The sequence below is a fragment of the Myotis yumanensis genome, unplaced genomic scaffold (genome assembly GCF_028538775.1).
Source record: "Myotis yumanensis isolate MYYU_CA2020_CCGP unplaced genomic scaffold, mMyoYum1.0.hap1 SCAF_4, whole genome shotgun sequence".
NCBI classification, from domain to species: Eukaryota; Metazoa; Chordata; class Mammalia; order Chiroptera; family Vespertilionidae; genus Myotis; species Myotis yumanensis.
In genome coordinates this window covers 36,545,655-36,569,240 of record NW_027223755.1, presented here as the reverse complement: position 1 = coordinate 36,569,240, position 23,586 = coordinate 36,545,655, and the positions used below count along the sequence as shown (strand labels likewise).

At 40.3% G+C, this 23,586-nt stretch overlaps 1 protein-coding gene across 2 annotated transcripts in view; it reads left to right on the top strand.

Annotated features, from left to right (window-relative positions):
- The window catches only part of CCDC125 (coiled-coil domain containing 125), a 30,683-nt gene extending 7,884 nt beyond the window's left edge, over positions 1–22,799 (top strand). The window contains exons 2-12 of one of the 2 annotated variants that reach the window (XM_070412123.1): positions 409–749; positions 4,167–4,225; positions 5,954–6,040; positions 7,076–7,153; positions 8,057–8,142; positions 9,222–9,304; positions 12,387–12,502; positions 13,265–13,372; positions 15,121–15,298; positions 20,473–20,603; positions 21,712–22,799. In XM_070412123.1, the coding sequence (XP_070268224.1) occupies positions 449–749; positions 4,167–4,225; positions 5,954–6,040; positions 7,076–7,153; positions 8,057–8,142; positions 9,222–9,304; positions 12,387–12,502; positions 13,265–13,372; positions 15,121–15,298; positions 20,473–20,603; positions 21,712–22,020 (1,536 nt within the window). In that variant the 5' untranslated portion in view covers positions 409–448 and the 3' untranslated portion in view covers positions 22,021–22,799. Of the gene's footprint in view, positions 1–408; positions 750–4,166; positions 4,226–5,953; positions 6,041–7,075; positions 7,154–8,056; positions 8,143–9,221; positions 9,305–12,386; positions 12,503–13,264; positions 13,373–15,120; positions 15,299–20,472; positions 20,604–21,055; positions 21,425–21,711 lie in introns of those variants that run through there. The other variant, XM_070412124.1, reaches the window with a different exon arrangement.
- The last annotated feature ends 787 nt before the right edge of the window (positions 22,800–23,586 follow it).

The window sequence follows — 23,586 nt, the reverse complement described above, 5'->3', positions numbered from 1 at the left end:
GGAGGAACCGAAGAGCCCTGGGCACCTGAACTGAATAAAGGGCGGTGAGGGGACCGAGGCAGGACTCTTGTCATTCATTGCAAGGCTCGTTTTTGTTTTTTTTTCAGAGACTTGTCTGAATTTTATGTAGCTCTTACGCTGGTGAAAATAGAAGCTTTTCCTTTATAAGCTTGTATCCCTGTTTCCTTGGCAAAGACCCATCTGCTTTATCCTGATCAGCAGGTTATTCAGTAACTGCCTTTCCTGCTTCCTCCCCATTCGCTGCTTCTTTGAAATAAGAAGGGGGAATTTTCCTCACCAGTAAGTCCTTACATGTTGAACTGGATTGCGTTTGTGTGCTGGCGCTCCCTGGAAAACCCAACTCTCTTACCCTGACGGTGTTTTAACTACTGTTCTTCCTACCTGCAGATAACCTGGTTTTCCTTATGGTAACCGCGGCACCTGGCTGATGAGCAGGGCGTTGAGGCCACCGAGTGAGGCCGGGGCGCAGACCTGGGAAGCAGAGGACGATGACATGGCAGAAGGCGACTTAGGGTACGGCCTCGGGAGAAGGCCCGGCGGTATTTATGAAGTGCCAGTTTCACACTTGGTCACATCTAGAAGAAGATCAGATGAGACGAACTGTAGCCCTCCCCCGTTTCCCAGGAAGGGGGAAGAAAGAAGTGGTGCTGTTTGTCAGCGTCCCAGGCCTCAAGACACATACCGTGAAGGGCCCAGGACCCCCCATCACAGACGACACAGTAGCACTGGTAAGAATGCGTGTCCCCACCGCCCTCCCCACACAGGACAGTGGTCACCAGAGTGCATTTTAGAAATGTTTCTCTATTCACCTCTTGAGATTGGTGATGGTTCAAAGTAATTGATGTTTCTATTTCCAAGAATTGTTCAAATTGCGAAGTACACTAGTTATTCTGCATTAATACACATGTTAGTTAGATCAGTGAATAATTACCTACCTTGCTTTTTTTGTGTGTGATATAGTGATAGACTTCACGTATTCCCTTTTATTTTTTTCTTATTCAACAAATATTTATTGGGTACCTATTCGGTACCTGGGACATAACATCATTGTTATGGGAATAACAGCTCTGGGAATAACATCATTGAACAAAATTGTCCAGGGCCCTAATTGTAGTCTAGGAGACAGAATAAACCTACAAATCAGCAGCTGTATAACATCAGGCAGTGGTAAGTGAAGGGATAGTGAGTGATTGGAGGGGCCGGGGCACTGCTATTTTAGGCAAGGGTTAGGGGAGGCCTGCTAAGGAGGTGACATTTGAGCAGGCAAGCCCAGTGCTTATCTGGGGAAGGAGTGTTACCAGCAGAACACACACGTTTCTGGTTATTTTAGGGATGTCATGAAATTCTCAAAAATTAGAAAAACAAAATTAATCTTGCCCAGCTGGTGTGGCTCAGTGGTTGAGCATTATTGACCCATGAACCAGGAGGTCATGGTTCCATTCCCTGTTAGGGCACATGCCTGGGTTGGGGGCCTGATCCCCAGTAGGGGGGGTGCAGGAGGCAGCTGATCAGTGATCCTCTCTCATCATTGATGTTTCTATCTCTCTCTCCCTCTCCCTGAAATAAATAAAAACATATTTTTAAAACACAAAAAATTAATCTTCACTTATTATAACTAAAAATAAATTAAGCTATACATTAAGGAAAGAATAAAATGCAGATCATACTGTGATAGAATGATACAACTCCACAGTGTTTGGGAACCCAAGGATGAGGCCTATGCCTGCGCCGTGGCACAGCTTTTGTGACTGTATCTTTTGTAACCCCCATTGTAAAACTTCCCCACCAAAGTGGAACAAACACACATTAGAACAACACAAAAGTAACTTAAGAAACATGATTTTAGATTTACAAACAGCATGTTGTAGTTGGGGATCTATCCCTATCCCGAAAAATCCTTCTTGAAATTAGGATGGGATTATTTATGTATTTTTCTCCCAATTTCTTATCATGCATAGGAATGCATACTGTTTTGCAAGCAAGATGTTGAAAACCGAATATGATGCTTTATAAAAACATGGGGAAACCACTGGGATAGAAATGAGATGCAATAGCAATAGTATGAGCTCTTGTTTTGTTGGGTTATGGGCTTTTATCTTTTATCAAAGTTGACCTGATCTTAGGTAAGAATGTTGTGTGTTTCCTAATAGGTTGTTTCCAAATTACCAGAAATTTAATGGTTTAAAACAAAACACATTTATTATCTTACAGTTCTGTAGGTCAGAAGTCCCACGCAGGTCTGACTGGGCTAAAATCAAGCCATTGGCAGGGCTGCCTTCCTTCTGGAAGCTCTAGGGGAGAAGCCGTTCCCTGGCCTTTCCCAGCTTCTAGGCCGCCTGCATTTCTTGGCCATGGTCCCCTTGCTCCATCTTCAAAGCCAGCAGTGGCTGGTGAGAGTCTGACACTGACTCTCCTGCCTTCCTCTTTCATTGATAAGGACCCTGTGAGGACATTGGACCCACCTGGGTAATCCATGGTACTCTTCCATCTCCAAGTACATCCCATCTGCAAAGTCCTTTTTGCTATGTATTCACAGGTTATGGGGATTAAGATGAGGGCATTGTCAGGGGCCATTGTTCTGCCTACCACAAGTATTAATAAAACAGAACTTGTCATTGTCCATCCAATGTCACTTTTGTCCCTCCTTTAAAACTTTGTATCATCAGAGTAAAAACATGAAGTAGGTTTTACCTTGGATACTGTGATGCTGATGAAAATTCAGAATAGCAAAGGAAAAAATTGTTTTGAGAAAATTTTAATATTCTTCAAAATATTCTTTCTAATTTTCTTCTTTTTCTTCTTTTCCTCCCACTTGTAACTTGCCACTTTAACGTTTTCCTGTTGCCAGTGAGACCGCAATGAAAATGAAGCTCCTAGAAAGCTCAGTGTAATGTCTCAGTTGATCACATAAGGAGAGAATAATTGAAGTTACAGGAGACTGCTAGTCATTCTCATTGGAAAGAAATTAAATTCAGTTTATTTCTTAGCTATTCATATCACTACATTGATCAAATTTAAGCCAACACCAAAACTTATTTAGTTCACTCACCAACATTCATGTGTTTTTGTATTGTGTTTGTATAGTAGTAATATGTAGTAACTGACCCAATTCTTAACAACAGTTTTTTTAAAATATATTTTTATTGATTTCAGAGAAGAAGGGAGAGGGAGAGAGAGATAGAAACATGGATGATGAGAGAGAATCATTGATTGGCTGCCTCCTGCACGCTCCCTACTGCAGATTGGGCCTGCAACACAGGCATGTTCCCTTGACTGGAATCAAACCCAGGACTCTTCAGTGTTCAGGCCGATGCTCTATCCACTGAGCCAAACCAGCTAGGGCAACAACAGTTTTACTTTAGAGTCCTTTTTAAAAGTCTTTTTAGGTTGAGGGGCGGGAGGGGGGTGGTAAGAGATCAACCGAAGGACTTGTATGCATGCATATAAGCATAACCAATGGACATAAGACACTGGGGGGTAGGGGAGGCCGGGGGATTTTTAAGGGTGGGAAAAAAAGGAGACATATATGTTATGGGTTCACTCAGCGAGATAGACCACCGACTCAGAATTTAAATTTAAGAGCCTTTATTAAGCTGGCCAGCTGACCACAGTTACAGCACCCCGCCGAAGCAAAAGGCTGAACTGTAGTACAGACTGCAAAAGTTACAGCACTTTTATTTGCAAAAACTACAAAGTTACAAAGCCTTGCTTGTGCAATTTGTTCCCGACACAGTATAGCATTATCACCTTCCTATCTATGTTTTCCTGGAACAGAGAGCACAGCATATTGAGGAGGGACCATGAGACCATATCTCAAGGCCTGACCTGATGTCAGTACCTTCCTATCTATGTTTTCCTGGAACAGACAGCACAGCGCGACCCTTCTGGGTGAAGTGCCAGATATGCAGCCCAGTACAATATGTAATACTCTTTGTAATACTTTAAGCAATAAAACAATTTAAAAAAAAGTCTTTTTATTCAAAGTATGTATCTCTTCATTTGTGAAATATTTTAAGCTACCTATTTTTATCATTTTTTGGTTTATTACAATTCTCTTTGCAATTTAGGGGAAATCTATATTTGATAATTTGTAAACAAATGTCCTTATATTACTAGTTAAAGCAAATGTGTTTTTTTTCTAATAGATTCTAATTCGGAATTGCCAAATGTAGAGTTAAAGCAACGTCTTGATGAAACATTAGAGGTAGGTACTCGAACATAAAAATTCTCATGGGAATAAAGGCCCACTGGTAGATATTTTGTTTAAGGAATCCTAAAATTGTGTGGAGGGCAAATGTTGGCTTTCCAGATATTGTGAAGGAGCCATGTGGTAAAACTATGAGCTGGCCTCCTCAGTTTCTTATCCTCCTCATTTCTCAAAAAGGCTCTTTACGTAAATATGCCCTCCAGTCCCCCCCCCCCCCCCCCCCCCCCCCGCCACTATTGCTTCCCGAGTCTTCTCCTGGAGAAAATAGTTACCACTTCTTTCCATCTGTCTTTCCTGGCTTGAAATAACCCGACTTACTTTAACCTCTTTGAAGTCAAAAGACCAGAAAGTTTGCCAGGTGGCCGAGGAGGTGGCTCCTCCTGCTGGGAGTAGGAGTTCCTGGGGGGTGGGTGCCTTTCCTGTGGGAAGCAGGAAGCCTGTCTTCGTGTATGTTTGTGACTCCTGTGAAAGCTGCTATACTGTTTCCTGCGACTGCTGAAACAACGTGCCACACACTCTGGGCTTAAAACAACAGATTTATTCTCTCAGCTCCGGAGGCCAGAAATCCAAAATCAAGGTGTGTGTGTGGGTGCATATTCCCTCTGAGAGGTCTGGAGGGGAATCCTGTCCCTCTTCCTAGCTTCCCGACAGTGCTTGTTTGCTCCTGGCATTCCTTGGCTCGCAGCAGTATCCCTTTAGTTTCCGCCTCTGTTGTCATTTGGCCTTGTCCCCTGTGTGTCCGTGTCCAGATTTTTCTCGTTTTATAAGGACACCAGTCATTGGGGTTTACCCTAATCCAGTGATGGCAAACCTTTTGAGCTCGGCGTGTCAGCATTTTGAAAAACTCTAACTTAACTCTGGTGCCGTGTCACATATAGAAATTTTTTGATATTTGCAACCATAGTAAAACAAAGATTTATATTTTTGATATTTATTTTATATATTTAAATGCCATTTAACAAAGAAAAATCAACCAACAAAGTGAGTTCGCGTGTCACCTCTGACACGCGTGTCATAGGTTCGCCATCACTGCATCCAATCTGACCTCATTTTAACTTGATTACATCTGCAAAGACTATTTCCAAATAAGGTCACAGTCACACTATCAGGAGTTAGAACTTGAACATTTCTTTTGGGGGGACACAATTCAACCCATAATAACTACTGTTGCTGTGTGAATACTCGTGTTTCCTTTATGTGGCCTAAGGAATTCTTTTTTCTTTCAAATTCTTAGCTGTGTGGCCTAGATGCATAAAAGCAAAAGATTTGGGCTTTGAGTTACAAATGGCACCTGATAGTGAGGCTCTCAATTTTTGTCTGTCTGGTCCACTTATAGAGCCATAGGAATTTCCAACCTCATTTATTTTTAATTTTTTATTTTTTAATTTTTTAAATATATTTTATTGTTTTTTTTACAGAGAGGAAGGGAGAGGGATAGAGAGTTAGAAACATCGATGAGAGAGAAACATCGATCAGCTGCCTCCAGCACACTCCCCACTGGAGATGTGCCCGCAACCAAGGTACATGCCCTTGACCGGAATCGAACCCGGGACCCTCCAGTCCGCAGGCTGATGCTCTATCCACTGAGCCAAACCGGCCAGGGCCCAACCTCATTTATAAGGTCAGAGTGCATTCAGTCAAACTGAATATGGAGCTTAAATGTAGACTATCAAATTGATCATTTGGGATTGCCGATAAGAAGACTCATTTTATTTCTCTCCTCAGGAGGTAGAAAATTTAAAAACTGAACTGGAGGCCTCTCAAAGACAACTGGAAGGTAAAGAGGCAGCACTGAAAATTCTTCAAAGCATGGTAAGAAGTTTTTTTTTAAACTTCCATCACTTTCACATTTCAGTACTGAGTTGTATGGTTTTAGCTTTTAAAACAAAAGTAGCAGTGCTTAAGATAATTGAGTTTCTTTCTGAGGTCTAGATTTTTTTTAACAGTTTTATTGAAGTATAATTTACATGCTATAAAATTCACTCGTAAGCATACAATTCATTTTTACTGAACTGAAGTTGTACAACCATCAGCACAATCTAATTTTAGAACATTTTTAACAGCCCAAAAAGGAACTACATACACATTAGGAGTCACTTCCCATTCCCATCCATAATCTACCTTCTGTCTTATAGATTTGTCTTTTCTATTTCCCATCAATAGAATCATACAATATGTGCCTGGATTCTTTTGCACCTGATTCTTTTAGGTAGCATGTTTTTGAAGTTCAAGCATCGTATAGCCTGTGTCAGCACTTTCTTCCCTTTTATTGCTAAATAATATTCCATTATACAGGTTTGGCACATTTTGTTTATTTTTTTTATCCGTTCACCAGTTGATGGGCATTTGGGTTTCCATTCTTTGGACGATTTGAATGTTTGAGTACAAGTCTTTGTGTGCAATTCCTTTTGTGCATGCTCACATCCATTAGGGAAGACCCAAACCAAGATCTTCTGACTTCTGAACTATCAAACACTCCACAAAAGGTGGTCTCTGTGGAAATTCTCATCTCAAATTACTTTTCTGTTGTCTTAAAATAAAAATGTAGCCCTAACTGGTTTGGATCAGTGGATGGAGCATCAGCCTGCAGACTGAAGGGTCCCAGGTTCGATTCCGGTCAAAGGCATGTACCTTGGTTGCAGGCACATCCCCAATAGGGGATGTGGAGGAGGCAGCTGACCGATGTTTCTCTCTCATTGATGTTTCTAACTCTCTATCCTTCTCCCTTCCTCTCTGTAAAAAACCAATAAAATATATTTAAAAATAAAATAAAAATGTTAACTTCATCATGCCCATAGGAGTGATTAGAAATTTTATTTGTACTGATATGATTTTTATTGTTCCCAGGCAATATTTGGCAAAGCCACAAGTCATACCCAGGCAGTATTTCAAAAAACTGTGGACGAAAAGAGATCCTTGGAGAAGGTATTTGCATTTTTAGCATAGATGTAGTTAATCCAACAAGCTCTCAAACAGAATTTCCTTAAAGGTCACCTGATTAATGGACATGTTGTTTGTGCACACCCTCTGCTAGGTGGGCTTCACTTCATATGGTTCCTTCCCTTTTGGAGCCTATAATCCAGATTGTCAAATGGGCAAGGAATTAAGGTTTCTTTTATTTCCTCATTTTAAGGTAGTAGGAGGCCTGCCAAGTTGACACTTCCTATTTTTCTTCTTTTCTTTCTCTGCTTCCAGAGCCTGCCTTTGTCTGGCCACCTCATCTTCACTAAAACAGTAGTTAGAATCACCCTTGAAGGTCCTGTTTCTGTGCTGGTAGTACTCTCCCTTAATGAAACGGTCCTGGGTTCAGACTTCCAGGAGTGTATTTTGCTTGTGGAGTCTGCATGGGTTAGGGCAGTGGTCGGCAAACTCATTAGTCAACAGAGCCAAATATCAACAGCACAACAATTGAAATTTCTTTTGAGAGCCCAATTTTTTAAACTTCAACTATATAGGTAGGTACATTGTTATTAACTTAATTAGGGTACTCCTAAGGCTTAGGAAGCACTCAAGGGGCCAAAGAGCCGCATGTGGCTCGCGAGCCGCAGTTTGCCGACCACGGGGTTAGGGGGCTCGGGGGGAATGATGAGAAATCTAGGTTTGGACCAGCAAATTGTTAACCTAAACAATTTTAAATTTCTCCTATAGTAAGTAAGCTTTGGCAAAGCTCTTTTGAGTGCTAAAGAGGTATGTTATGTGTGTTTACAAATGTCATACTCTTTTTGAGCAATAATTAGTTTTTTTCCTCTTGAACCTATTTCTGTGAAATGATTATATTATTTAGTTCAGCTAGTCACAATGTCCTGAAATGCTATTTTCTTTCTATAGGAAATAAATGCCTTGCAGTGGAAAATAGAATTTGATCAGAATAGAATTAAAAATATAGAGGAAACTTGGACCCAAAAATATGACAGGTTTGTATATTACTATTCTATAGTTTTTCTTTGTGAATCTTTAAAATGTTTGTAATTCAAATGTAGCTTAGGCCTTCTTCTTCCTTGAGCTAACTGTATTATAAAATTCTTATTGCTTGTCCACTTACCAGCTCCATGTCTTTGTTAGTTTTGATTTTCTTGTTTAAAAAAGAATATAAACTGTATTTTCATTATTTGTTATGTTTTTATTGATTTTAGAGAGAGAGGAAGAAACTTCAGTTGGCTGCCTCCTGCACACCCCCACTGGGGAGCCCGCCTGGAACTCGGGTGTGTGCCCTGACTGGGAATCGGACCAGTGACCTCTTGGTACCTGGGACGAATCTCAACGGAGCCATACTGGCCAGGCTACACTGTATTTTAATTTTTTTACTTTTTTTTTTGTTATTCTTCCTTACTTGAAGATATTTTTCCATTCATTTTTAGGGAAAGTGGGAGAGAGAGGGAAGACAGAGAGAAATACCAATGTGAGAGAAACACATCGATTGGTTGCCTCCTGCACGAGCCCTGACCAGGGCCCAGGCTGGGGAGGAGCCTGCAAGTTAGGTACGTGCCCTTGACCGGAATTGAACCCAGGATCCTTTGGTCCACAGGCCGACGCTCTATCCACTGAGCCAGACTAGCTAGGGCTAAACTATATTTTTAAAAACAATGTAAGAGTCATTGTTTCCCAAGTTATTTTAGCATTGACACTATTTTTTCAAACAAAATCTTTTGATCAACTCTTTCATTAGTGTGAATTTAATTTTAATTTTTAATCCTCATCCAAGGATATGTTTATTAAACTGAATTAAAACTTCAGTAAAGAGAATGAATATTCAAAATGGTTGCCTTAGAGCTATTTCTGGTTCTGATTTTTTCTGAGCTGTACTGAAGGGTTTAGAGTATGTTCAAAACCTTTCCACACTCCTTTAAACTGTCTTTATTTTGTAACATCTAAATTCTAGACTTTTGAAGTAGGAAAAATTATATTTATTTTTTGTGCTCTATGGGATGAAAACATTCTGATATAAGTACAAAGTGCTAATATTTTAGTTATTTGGTGGTTACTTTTTTCCCAGGCTAAACTGTGAAAATGCAGTCCTCAAAGAGACTTTGAAACTAAAAACAGAGGAAATTAAAATGCTGAAGTCTGAAAATGCAAGTAAGAGTGGTATTTTGATGATTCTTTTAAAATATTATGTTGAAAGATTCATTTTATATAGAGTGTCCTATGTTAATAACATACATATCAATAGAGATGAAGTGCTAATATTTAGAAGTAATATATTCTAAGAATAATAGAAGATATGCATCATTTAGGTGTTTTTAATTTTAAAAATGTTTTAGGTAAAAGTCATGTAACAAAATTACCATTTACAAGTGAACAATTCTCGCCCTGGCCGGTTTGGCTCAGTGGTAGAGCATCGGCCTGTGGACTGAAGGGTCCCGGGTTTGATTCCGGCCAAGGGCACATGCCCAGGTTGTGGGCTCGATCCCCTACAGGGGGCGAGTAGGAGGCAGCCAATCAATGGTTCCCTGTCATCATTGATGTTTCTATCTCTCTCTCCCTCTCCCTTCTTCTCTGAAATCAATAAAAATACATTACCAAAAAAAAAAAAAAAAAAAAAGTGAACAATTCTCAGGGGGAGGGGATGGGTGGAGGTGGGAGAGGTGTATGGGGGATAAATGGTGATAGAAAAAAATAAAATAAATAAAAGTGAACAATTCAATTGCTAATTACAAAATACTCACAGGTAAGTAAGTCATAGGAAAGTCAATAATATTGTGATAACTATGTATGGTGCCAGTTGGGGAACTAGAATTATCAGGGGAACACTCTGTAAAGTATATGATTGTCTAACCACTAAGCATACACCCCAAACCAATACATAATAATAAATAATTTTAAAAAGTGGAACCATCTAGCTCCATAACATTTCCATCACTCTAAAATAAAACCTCAAACCTATGAAAAATTTCTCCCTATTTCTCCTTTATCATTTAGCTTTTATACTCCATGTAAAATAAATGATAGAGTACCTGATGTTTGAGGAACCTGAGTAGGTGTAGGTTCTCTTGGGACACTAGTAGGGAAAGTTTGTAAATAACATAGTTATTTAACATTAGTTTCTTTCATAAGTGTCTTCTGTGACTTTATCACTAATACGGTCATCCTTAATTTTTCAAGATGATATTTGACTCATTAAGAATTAGAAATTTTTTACATTTGCAGTTGACCCTTAACAACACAGAGGGGTGGCCCTAGCCAGCTTGGCTCAGTGGATAGAGCATTGGTCTGTGGACTCAAGGGTCCCAGGTTCGATTCTGGTCAAGGGCACATTCCTGGGTTGCGGGCTCGATCCCCAGTGGGGGGTGTGCAGGAGGCAGCCAATCAACGATTCTCTCTCATTATTGATGTTTCTATCTCTCTCTCCCTCTCCCTTCCTCTCTGATATCAATAAAAATATATATTTTAAAAAATCTTTAAAATAAACAACACGGGGGGAGGTTGGGGCATCAACCTCCGTGCAGTCAAAAATTCACATATAACTTTTGACTCCCTGAAAATTAAGTCATCCATCTATATTTGTGGGGGATTGGTTCCAGAACCCACTATAAGGGAGACCAAATACTTGTATGCTCAAATCCCCCATATAAAATGGTATGGAGCCCATGCTGGTTTGGCTCAGTGGATAGAGTGTCGGCCTGTGGACTGAATGGTCCCAGGTTCGATTCCAGTTGGGGGCACATACCTGGGTTGCGTTGCGGGCTCAATCCCCAGTAGGGGGCATGCAGGAGGCAACCAATCAATGATTCTCTCATCATTGATGTTTCTATCTCTCTCTCCCTCTTCTTTCCTCTCTGAAATCAATAAAATATATTTTAAAAAAATAAAAATAAAATAAAATGATGTGGAACAATGCATGCAATCAGCCCTCCATATCCATGGATTCCCAACTATGGATTGAAAACAGTATTTCCATCTGAGGTTGGTTAAATCATCAGATGCAAAATCCAGAGAAAAGGAGGGTCAACTGTATGTTTATTGAAAGAATTGGTGTATAAGTGGACCCACGCAGTTCAAACCCGTGTTGTTCAAGAGTCGGGTGTATATGTGTGCACTCCCCCCCCACACATCCCTTATATAATGAGCTACCTTACGACAAAAATTAATGAAAGAATATTAAAGTGTTTTAAGAATATTAAGGTGGTACCAACTTTTTATAAAATTCTAAGAGAAGATATTGATTCTCCCTTCTGAACAGAAACTATTTTAAAGTGGTGGCTTGAAGGGGACAAAAATAAGTTCTGAATTTGGTCATGGCCTGAGATAGGCACTTTTCCTAGTGTAGTTGCGTGAGTTTGGCGTTGCCCCAGGTGAGAACACACACACAGTGCTTCTCCGTACCAGTGATTTGAGCAGAGGAGATTTCTCCTGTGTTAGGTTAGTGCTTCAGACAGAAGCTGCTCATGACAACCCCTCCCCATCCTCCCTCCCACTCCACCCTGCGACAAGAGGGGGGAAGTTACTGTTTTCTGCTCTCCAGTAAATAGCAGAAATGTTCTAAATGGTTTGAAATCCTCTTGTGAAAATTCTTAATAAAAAAATCTGATGGAGTTTGGATCACTGGTATGTTTTCTTTTAAATATATTTTTATTGATTTCAGAGAGGAAGGGAGAGGGAGAGAGAGATAGAAACATCAATGATGAGAGAGAATCATTGTTGGCTGCCTCCTGTCCACCCCCTACTGGGGATTGAGCCCACAACCTGGGCATGTGCCCTTGACCAGAATTGAACCCAGGACCCTTCAGTCTGCAGGCCGATGCTCTATTCACTGAGCCAAACCAGCTAGGGCGGATTGCTGGTACATTTGACAAAAAACAAATATGATTATCTCTGGTTATCTCACTACCTACAACGTCTCTGACTAATTTGCCTTTGTATATTTTCTCTTTGAAAATGCTACAAATTTTCCGAGTAAATGAAGACTAGACTTAGGTTGCAAAGTTAAGATACTTCCACTTAGAAGTAATAACATTTTACCTAGTGTTACACATGTATTCTCTCACTCCATCCATACCCACTATTCTATCAGATTTTCTGGATGGTGCCAAATTTTGTGGGCAATGCCTGTTATATACGCATTGCTTGTAAGGAATGAGTATAGATGTTGATGTAACAAGATTAGGTGAGACCAGAGTTGGCCCTCATAACTAACACTTTCTTGTATGGCCCTTCCTAGGCTTGACTCAACAGTATTTGGAAGCCCTTGCTATGCTTGAAATCAAACAGCAGAAGATGGTTCAGGAAAACATGTGCGATGCTAAAAGTGACTTTACAGAGTTTTCAGGCCTTGAGGTAGGTAAGCAGGTATGAAAGCTTAGAAGGATGGAAATTTTCTACTTCCCATCGTCACCATCTGTTACACATTCCAGGACAGCACCATACTTACAATTTGAGAATGAAAGGCCCATGGGTTTGTCTAGTTCAGCTCTTGTCTTGCTGGTACCATACCCTTCATGCATGTCATTCTTGGAGATTAAGGGATATGTTAGCCATTTACTTCCTTTTATTCCTTAGTTTTACAGTTTTAGCAGAAGCTATGTTAGTAGGGCCTCACATTATATAATCATAGATTTTTTTTTTTTTTAGAAGTGAACAGATGATTGCTTTTCTCATTGACATTAAAATTCATTCATTTTTGAGTATGCGACTCTCCCTGACAGGAGCCAGCAATAATGAATGCTGGGCAGCAGGGCCAAGTCCAGTCACAGGAAGTCCACATTGTGGATGTTAATATTGACTTCACTAGGTCAAGTTCCTGCCAAAGATTCAGAATTATAGGAAACTGGTGCCAGGTTAAAGGTGAAGGTGGAGAGTGAAAAGAAGGAAGGTAGAATTCCATTATGTTTTTGTTTCAAGTACCAACATTCTTTCCTCATTTGCATGTAATTAACCTTCTCTTGGATGCTGAAATGCTGGTCTCATTTTTCTTCTGTTTTCCCCCCAATTTCTTTGAATAAAATGCTTGACTAGAAATGTGTGTGGGTGTGCCCCTGCATTTGTGTCCAGCTAAGCAGTGTGACACTTAGTAACAGGGTATTGCTTTTGGATTTAAAGCTTGCGGTCCTTGGAGCCTGCCTTTGTCATGGTCCTGGAGGGAGCCCCTGTTCCTGTGCCAAAATGGCGGCATCTGCTCAGAAAAGGATTCTTCAGCTCAAACAAGAGGTATCGTATTATCAGAACAGTAAAAGCTTGGTTTTGTTTCTCTATTAATAGTAGAATAAATGGAAGTATTTTCCATTATTAGCTTAATTTTACTAGTCATTGATGATGGATCTTATGCTTAGTTTTATAAAATAGCATTAACGTATAAACTGGATATGGTTCCAGAATACAAATAGTATTTGGCATGATACTGTAGCCACATAAAGTTGTTTGCCTAAGACTGTAGTTAATACTTCCTAAATTCTATTTATTTTGTTTATACTGTATACTAGAGGCCTGGTGCATGAAAATTTGTGCACTCAGGTGGCGGGGGGGGGGGGTCCCTCAGCCTGGCCTGCACCCTCTCCCAGTATGGGACCCCTTGGGGGATGTCCACCTGCTGGCTTAGGCCTGCTCCCCAGGGATTGGGCCTAAGCTGGCAGTCAGACATCCCTCTGGCAGCCCAGGAGCCGTTGGGGGATGTCCGACTAATGGCTTAGGCCCGTTCCCCATGGGGAATGGCCCTAAGCCATTAGTCGGACATCCCTAGCCAGGGGTCCTCAAACTTTTTAAACAGGGGGCCAGTTCACTGTCCCTCAGACTGTTGGAGGGCCAGACTATAGTTTTAAAAAAACTATGAACAAATTCCTATGCACACTGCACATATCTTATTTTGAAGTAAAAAAACAAAACGGGAACAAATATTTGTATTTGCATGTGGCCCGTGGGCCATAGTTTGAGGACCCCTGTCCCTAGCACTGCCACAGAGGCGGGAGAGGCTGTTCAGTGCAGCAGCAGTGGCAGGAGCCTCTTTTGCCTCTGTGGAAGTGCACTGACCACCAGGGAGTAGCTCCTGTGTTGAGCGTCTGCCCCCTGGTGGTCAGTGCACATCATAGCGACCGGTCGTTCCTGGTCATTCCACTGTTAGGGTCAATTTGCATATTACCCTTTTATTATATAGGATTGGAAGAGAAGGTGCACTTCTACTTAAAATTGCTAGGATCTGCATCACTGATTAATGAGATCAACATGAAGCTTATTAGAAGAGCAGTGAGGTTCAGTGGAAGGAGCCTTTGTGCTACCAAACCTAGCTTTGATCTTAGGTCCATCACTGTCTAGCTCTGGCTCTGGACACATATGTTAGACAAAGGGTAATAACTAGTTTGGAGGGTTGTTGTAAGAAATAGAGGAAGTAGATATATATTTAGCACGTGCCCAGCATTTAATCAAATGGTAGCTGTCATTTTAGCATGGGCCATAATTTTAAAAATATTTTACCTTTACTGAAGGTATGAAATTTAAAGTCTTCAGACTATATGGAAAAGCTAACAGCTAAATATTAAGAATTCATTAGGAGAAGCATATGATTACATAGATCAGAGTAAGGGTCTACTATAGGAGGTGTCTGAAAGATATTCAAAATCATTTTCAGTGGTATTGTCTGGAATGGCCCACCGGAGTACTGAAATGCAGGCTTTGGCAGTCTCCCTTCTCCCTAGTGGGCAAAACACACACAGGGCGTGTCAACGATAATGAAGTCCAAGAGAACTGACAGCCACCACAAGGGGAATTTCTGGTAATCCAGTTCAGAGGGGGCAGCTCCTGCCAACGAGAACGGGCACGTACTAATTAAAGCAGATGAAATAGACCAAGGACAGAGCAGTCCCATGCTAGGCAGGGAGACTGCATTAGCTAATCTGACTCAGCATTCAGGCAAGAATTATTCTGGTTTTGCCTCTGACACCTTTCAAACTTTCTTTCAAAACCAGCTGGAACTTTTGCAGAAGAGAAAAGAAGAAGCTTACATAATGGCAGATGCATTCAGAATTGCATTTGAGCAACAATTAATGAGGAAAAATGACCAGGCACTAAGATTGACACAAATGGATAATAAAATGTGTAAAAAAGAAACAAAATGGATAAATTTGAAGCACCTTAAAGAGGATGGTAAATATGAACTATAATGACAAAATTAGGTGTAATTTTGGAAGTTTTTGGTTATAATCAAAGTTGATTAAGCATATTTAATACAATTGATAATATAATTAAAATTTTGCATACAGTTGTGATTTAAAATTTTAGTATCTATGGGAAGAAAGGGATCACTGGATGTTACATATGTAGATGAGCTATTGGGATTAACAAAGCCATAAAATAACAGGATAATTGTTGGTACTCTTCTAATGGCATTCCACATTGTCCTGAAATTAACTCCTAAAAGTTTTTGTGACATGAGACTTATAGAGGCCATTAAGCAAATATAATGGTGAAGTCCTCAACAGTACTTTATAGGAAGTACAAAATCAATATTTATATGGTTGTTTTCTATAATTCCTTGACAAAAACTTCCATGTCCACCTCAAGGTAGGTGATTTTGCCAGGGAAATAAGACATAGTCCATGTGTTTAGCCTTTTAGGAATCAGTGGGAAACATTAAGAATATTTATTTCTACCATGGACAACAACTGTGTGGGCGATCATCCTCGGGCATCTCTTCTCTCTGCTATGCCCTTGATAGGAGCCACACTGCAACTATTTCAAAGGAATACTCTTTGAGGGCAGCATTGTAGGGAGAAGAGTGATGGGAGAAATAGGAAAAGGAGGGGCAGACATGATTAAAAAGTAATCTTATGAAAGCTTGTCACATTCTGTCACTTGCATAGAAGGCCTGCTACTATGTATGGATATTGGCCATAAGGATAGTGCTATGTAGACCAAGCTGGGTTTTTAAGAGGTAGATTTGTACTCATTTCAGCACTTGAGTATGGACTCATTTTATTATTATTATTTTTTAAATATATTTCTTTATTGATTTCAGAGAGGAATGAAGGAGAGATAGAAACATCAATGATGAGAGAGAATCATTGATTGGCTGCCTCCTGCACACCCCCTACTGGGGATCCAGCCTGCAACCCAGGCATGTGCCCTTGGCCGGGATCGAACCTGGGATCCTTCAGTCCACAGGCTGATGCTCTATCCACTGAGCCATGCCAGCTAGGGCTGGACTCATTTTATTTATTATTAAAACATATTTTTATTGATTTCAGAGAAGAGAGGGAGAGAAACATGAATGATGAATCATTGATTGGCTGCCTCCTGCACGCCCCCTACTGAGGATCGAGCCCACCACCAGGAATTGAACTGTGACCTCCTGGTTCATAGGTTGATACTCAACCACTGAGCCACACCGACTGGGCTGGACTCATTTTATTTATTTGTTTATTTATTTATTTATTTATTTATTTTTTAATCCTCACCCAAGGATATTTTTTTCCATTGATTTTTAGAGAGTGGAAGAGAGATGGAAAGATGGAAAATACCGATGTGAGAGAAACACATCGATTGGTTGCCTCCTGCACACGCCCTGACCAGGGCCACGGCTGGGGAGGAGCCTGCAACTGAGATACGTGTTCTTGACAGGAATCGAAACCGGGACCCTTCTCTCCACAGGCTGACACTCTATCCACTGAGCCAAACCGGCTAGGGCTGGACTCATTTTATATTCCAGAATTCCTGCCTTTCTTAGCTAGTAATAAACCTTAGGAACTTTTCCATAGATTGATAGGTGTAGCTCCCAGTCTTTGCTTTCCCTTAAGGCACTGAGAGATTTAGAAGCAGAATTTAAATAATTGATTCATCTCTGAAAAGATGTTACAAGTCCTTACAAGTTTCAGTAACTCTGCGTTTCTTAGTGACAAGATTCTAATTTTACTAGTACTATATTCTAATAATCTGAGCAGGTATAGGATGATTATTACAGGTCCTTTTCTTTTGTGTGGTTAACACTGAAGGCATCAACTTTTCTTCTTGAGACAAGTCCTAAGAGAGTTTACAAGCACAGGTCCTGTTTTAGGCTGAATGTAGACAGATTCATTCTCCCATTGAAGCTGCGAGTGGTCAGCTGGTCTGGTGTTTCCACTTTGCACAGTTGCTCACAGAAGAGATCAGGTGTGAGCCCCAGTCACTGGTTTATCTGCTCTCGGTTTCCCAGGAGACCATTTGCAAAGCATTCCAAAAGCAATCTTGACATTTTCTCTGTATAAATCTATTAATTTTGTACCTTGTACTATAAATTGCATTCTTTCTATGGATGAAGAACATTAGTGCACATATTTCAGGTTGTGGATTTTTCAACATTGTCAGTACCTGGGCTAGATGCTTTCACAACTGTGGGTTTTTTTGTTTTGCTGGTAAAACAATTACCACCTTAGCCATTTTTAAGCAATATTAAGCATATTCACATTGTTGTGTAACCATCACCACCATCCATCTCCAGAACTTTTTCATTTTCCCAAACAGAAACTGTACCAATTAAATGCTCACTGTCCGCTCTCCTCCAGCAGCAGATGCTCTATTATTTAATACCACAGCAACCTTGAGGCACAGGCACTATTCCTATTCTAGAGGTGAGGAAATGAAGCTCAGAACTTGTCCACAGTCATGCAGTTAGTAAGTGGCTAAGTGAAGATCCAAGTCCAGGTCTTTCTGGTTCTAAAGCAGAGTTCACATGGTTCAGAGGCCACTGGCCTATAGATATGTTTTGTGGGGTCTGCATGGTGTTCTCAAATAATGTGGGTAAATGGCTGACATTTAAAATTGGGAGAGGGGAGAAACCAAGATGGCGGCATAGGTAAACACGGGAGTTTGCTGCCTCGAACAACCACTTCAAACATACAACTAAAAGACAGAACGGACATCATCCAGAACCACAAAAAAGCTGGCTGAGTGGAAGTTCTACAACTAGGAGGAAAGAGAAAAGCATACCGAGGCTCAGAGGAGGCGCAGTGCTGAAGTAAAATACTAAGGTTCGGAGTGCATGCGGAGCGGGCTGGAGGCTGAGGGCGCGGTTGTCGTTTTCAATCAGGAGGGAGTCTCAGGCTCTGAGCTCCAGTTCCGGGCGAGTCTCTAAGGACCCACACTCATACGAGAGAAGTGGGACTGTCTGGCATCGCTCAGAACCCTAGGGCAGCTTTCTCTCCAAGGGGCTTGCAGCGACTACTGGGACACTGAGAAGCAGAGCCTCTGAGGGCAAGACTGAGAGCAGGCATAATTGCTAACCCCGCCCTGTTGATCCCATGGGACCCGCCCCGCCCAAGCCCTGCAGGGAGGCTTTTGCTGGATAGCCTCAGGCAAAGGCTAGATTAGCACCTCCCTAGAGATCCAGGAGCCAGGAAGCCCAGAGGTCAGAGTGGGACCATCCAGCTTGCAGCTCCATGGAACCATAAAAGACACACTCAGGGGGGCAGACTCAGTGAGCACCAAAGCCCCATTGAAGCAAGTCTAGCCCCAGAGGGGTGTCTCCAGCACAGAAGTTCTCCCACCGCAGACACAGCTGATTCCCACAGCCAATTGGCCTGGAGGTCAATTCCTCACAGTGATAACTACAACAATCAAGGCTTAACCACAACAAGACTGTGCACAAAGCCCACAAGGGGGTGCACCAAGAGTGTCTACCTCAGGTAATTGGTACACTTAGCACAGAAAGGCACTCTATCGACACAGCAAAGCATAAAAAATGCCGAGACAAAGAAATAGAACACAAACGACAGAATTGGAGGAAAGCAAACTGCTGGATATAGAGTTCAAAACCACACTTTTAAGGTCTTTAAAGAACTGTCTAGAAGCCGCCGATAAATGTAGTGAGATCTTCAAGAAGACTGGTGAAACCCTCGATGTTGTGATAAAGAACCAACTAGAAATTAAGCATACACTGACTGAAATAAAGAATATTGTACAGACTCCCAACAGCAGACCAGAGGAGCGCAAGAATCAAGTCAAAGATTTGAAATACGAAGAAGCAAAAAACACCCAACTGGAAAAGCAAAATGAAAAAAGAATCCAAAAATACGAAGATAGTGTCAGGAGCCTTTGGGACAGCTTCAAGCGTAGCAACATCCGAATTATAGGGGTGCCAGAAGAAGAGAGAGAGCAAGATATTGAAAACCTATTTGAAGAAATAATGACAGAAAACTTCCCCTACCTGGTGAAAGAAATAGACTTCCAAGTCCAAGAAGCGCATAGGACCCCAAACAAAAGGAACCCAAAGAGGACCACACCAAGACACATCATCATTAAAATGCCAAGAGCAAAAGACAAAGAGAGAATCTTAAAAGCAGCAAGAGAAAGAAAATCAGTTACCTACAAGGGAGTACCCATACGACTGTCAGCTGATTTCTCAACAGAAACTTTGCAGGCCAGAAGGGAGTGGCAAGAAATATTCAAAGTGATGAATACCAAGAACCTACAACCAAGACTACTTTATCCAGCAAAGCTATCATTCAGAAGTGAAGGCCAGATAAAGAGCTTCACAGATAAGAAAAAGCTAAAGGAGTTCATCACCACCAAACCAGTATTATATGAAATGCTGAAAGGTATCCTTTAAGAAGAGGAAGAAGAAGAAAAAGGTAAAGATACAAATTATGAACAACAAATACACATCTATCAACAAGTGAATCTAAAAATCAAGTGAATAAATAATCTGATGAACAGTATGAACTGGTGATTGTAATAGAATCAGGGACATAGAATGGGAATGGACTGACTATTCTTGGGGGGGGATGTGGGAGGTGAGGGAAGAGATTGGACAATAATCATGCACCTATGGATTAGGACACTGGGTGGGGAGTGAGGGCGGTGGGTGGGGTGGGAACTGGGTGGAGGGGAGTTATGGTGGGAAAAAAGAGTAACTAATGTAATAATCTGAACAATAAAGATTTAATTTAAAAAAATAAAAAATAAAAAAAAATAAAATTGGGAGATATCACATACAAATCTGGATTGCTGGCTCCTCTGGAGGACTTAGATGATCTGGTAGCATGGGCTGCACTCTCCTGGGGGCAGCCATTGTAGCCAGCTGAGGAGCGGTGATGCCACAAATGGCAGCTTGTTGCTCTGGATTCTCACTGTGAACCTCTCCTTGCATTTACTATCTTGGCGCTAAAGCCTGTGCTTTTCCCCCTCCACTGTGCTATCTGACTCACTTGTGTTAGCAGTCCCCTGAGGAGGACAACCTCCTGACCGAGGAGTGAATTAGCCTTGGGTCAACGTACCTCTTTTCCTGGAAGTACTACATCCGTAAGTGTCTTTTTATGTCTCAGCTGGATTTTCATGTTTAATTTTAGGATCACTATCACAAAGGACTAAGAAGACCTTAGGGCAGAAACTGTTGGGTATGCTCCCTGCAGAAAACAGTTCTAAGAAGACTGAAGACCAGGATAATCCTCAGGAAGTCTTTAAGATGCTAATAGATTTGGTTAGTATCGTTGCTTTCTTTTTGCTTATTAATTCAACTCTTCCACTCTACACTTAACCTTTATGCCCCTTCATCTCCTTAAACTCTCTGCATGCTCTTCCCTCTTAAGCTCCACCTCTGAAAAAACAGGGCTCCCCATAATTACCGCCAGGCATCTGTCATCTGCACTGAAATACAGTTTATGACAAGACCTTGTACTTATCCATCCACTTCCTCAGAGATCCTCTAATCTCTGCCACATGCTTGAAACCAGTCCTGTTATCCCCATCTCACAGATGACCAAATTAAGAGACTCACATTATACGAACATGCTTATCTATAGGAGAGTGTTAGTTATTTGCATATAAATATAAAAACAATTTTATATTTAACTTCCTCTTCTTTTACAGAGATAAGTACCTGTTGATTTTACATGTATATATACTTGTATATGTATTTCCTCCTCCCTTCAGATGACTTAAAATTTTCAGCAGAAAGAAGTTTTCTCGCCCTGGCTGGTTTGGCTCAGTAGATAGAGCGTCGGCCTGCGGACTGAAGGGTCCCAGGTTCGATTCTGGTCAAGGGCATGAACCTTGGTTGCGGGCACATCCCCAGTAGGGAGTGTGCAGGAGGCAGCTGATTGATGTTTCTAACTCTCTATCCCTCTCCCTTCCTCTCTGTAAAAAAATCAATAAAATATATTTTTAAAAAAAGTTTTCTCTTCTTCCTTGAAAAAATATCCTCCATAACTTGTAGCATGAAGCTTGGGAATGAGTGGACACCTAATTAATTTATTCATATTGACTGACTTGACAGATTGAACATTGTTTAAAACAGTTTGGCAATTTCTTTTTTTTAAAATATATTTTTATTGATTTCAAAGAGGGAGAGGGAGAGTTATTGATTGGCTGCCTCCCGCACACCCCCTTACTGGGAATTGAGCCTGAAACCCAGGCATGTGCCCTTGACCAGAATGGAACGCGGGACTCTTCAGTCCGTAGGCCGACACTCTATCCACTGAGCCAAACTGGCTAGGGCCAGCTTGAATGTTTTGAAAAATGTTTCTGACTATAGTTCTATACTGTTACTTGTTGACTAACTGGTACATGTTTAATTCCTGTGCATGCAGCTGAATGATAAAGAAGAAGCTTTGGCTCATCAGAGAAAAGTTAGCTACATGCTTGCTCGGGCACTGGAAGACAAAGACATAGGCTCAAGAGAGAATAAAGAAAAAAATCCCATGAAAGACAATTTTCCATTAAAACACCCCAAGCAGAAAAATTCAGAATTCTCTGTTTTGCATGATCCTGTACATTCAAGTGTTCACATTTTTAATTCTGTGGGCTGTGTTTGTTCAATCCAGCACCTTCATACAGATCAAAACTATAGGAGAACTCTGAAAAGATCTCATTCTTTGCCACGAAATATCATCTTTTGAAGATAAACCAGTTGAAATTAGAACCGAGAACTGTGTATGTCAAGAGACTTTGAAAAAGGATTGTGTAAACATTGCCACATCTTCAGAAATTTATGTTTTCCGGGTTTTCTAAATTTTAGGAGGCAGCTTAAATACTCAAATGTTTTCTATAAGAAATTTTTTAGTATTCTGTGATGACATATTTATAAATTACATTACTATATTTTATTAAATCTTCATTATTTGCCAACTTCTTAAAAACAAAAATATTATTTTGAGAAAAGCAAAAAATTATTTAACTATTTAGAATGACTATGGGGATATCTGACTGGCTCAAGCAAGAATATAATGTAAATTAATGCTCTAAGAAATAACAATGCCTACAAGTGATGGAATGTTAATTTTTGAAATACATTTATCATGTTTTATTTGTGTGTGTTTTTCAGGATTTTTCATTTGTCACATAACATTTTTATAAAATTTCCTCAAGTTAATCTTTTATGGTGGAACTTTGGCAGAAGTATATTCAAAGTCACAGCTAGTAACCTTCCTAGTTTTTTTTGTTGATGTAATGACATTCTATAGTCAAATCTACCAGAATTCTGGTATTCAGACCAGTCTGAATTAACTTCTTGGTTTTGATGCTAAATTTTAGGCCACTTAATTTTCTATTTCTATACATATTACATAGTAATAATCTTTAATAACTTTTGGGAATGTTGCTATATTAGTAGCATCACAATTATGTCAAAGGAAATGTATTACATTACCAGCAATTATAATAAAATTTATCTCATTATCTCTAGTGAAAAGATACATGGCTTCACTGAATACTACTTAAATAGGTAACAACAGAGTATAAGATAACAATAGAAATCATTTATAGTTGTGTTAAAAGGAGAGTATTTAATTGGCATTAGTAAATAATAATAAAAGCTGAAAACTTGGCAAATAAACTTTGAAAAAAAGAATGATGAAGAACTATTGTTATCAGATATTAAGATATAGTATCCTGATAATAATATAGAGCTACATTACTTAAAGCAGTGTGGTACCAGCAGGTCAATGGAATAGGATAAAGACCATACACAGACCTAGTATATATAAGAGTTTCATATAAAATGTAAGGTTAAGGAGCCCTAGTTGGTTTTGCTTAGTGGTTAGAGCATCAGCCTGGGGACTGAAGGGTCCCGGGTTCGATTCCGATCAAGGGCACATGGTCCAGTTGCAGGCTTGATCCCCAGTAGGAGGCGTGCAGGAGGCAGCCAATGATTCTCTCTCATCACTGATGTTTCTCTCTCTCTCTACCTCTTCCTTCCTCTCTGAAATTTCAAAATAAAAAAATAAAAAATATAAAAATACATATGCATATAAATGTTCTACTTTTAAAATAATTGTGAAAAACTGAAAATAACCTAAATATCCATGTGGTAGAATTCTAAAGACGACCCTTCTCACGATTCCCATCTAGGGACAGTGTAGGTAACTGCCATGAAGAGATTTTTAATATGTATTTAAAATCCAAGTGAGTTGACCTTAATATATGAATAACCTGATTAGGTGAGTGGTTAAGGAGCAGAGATTTCT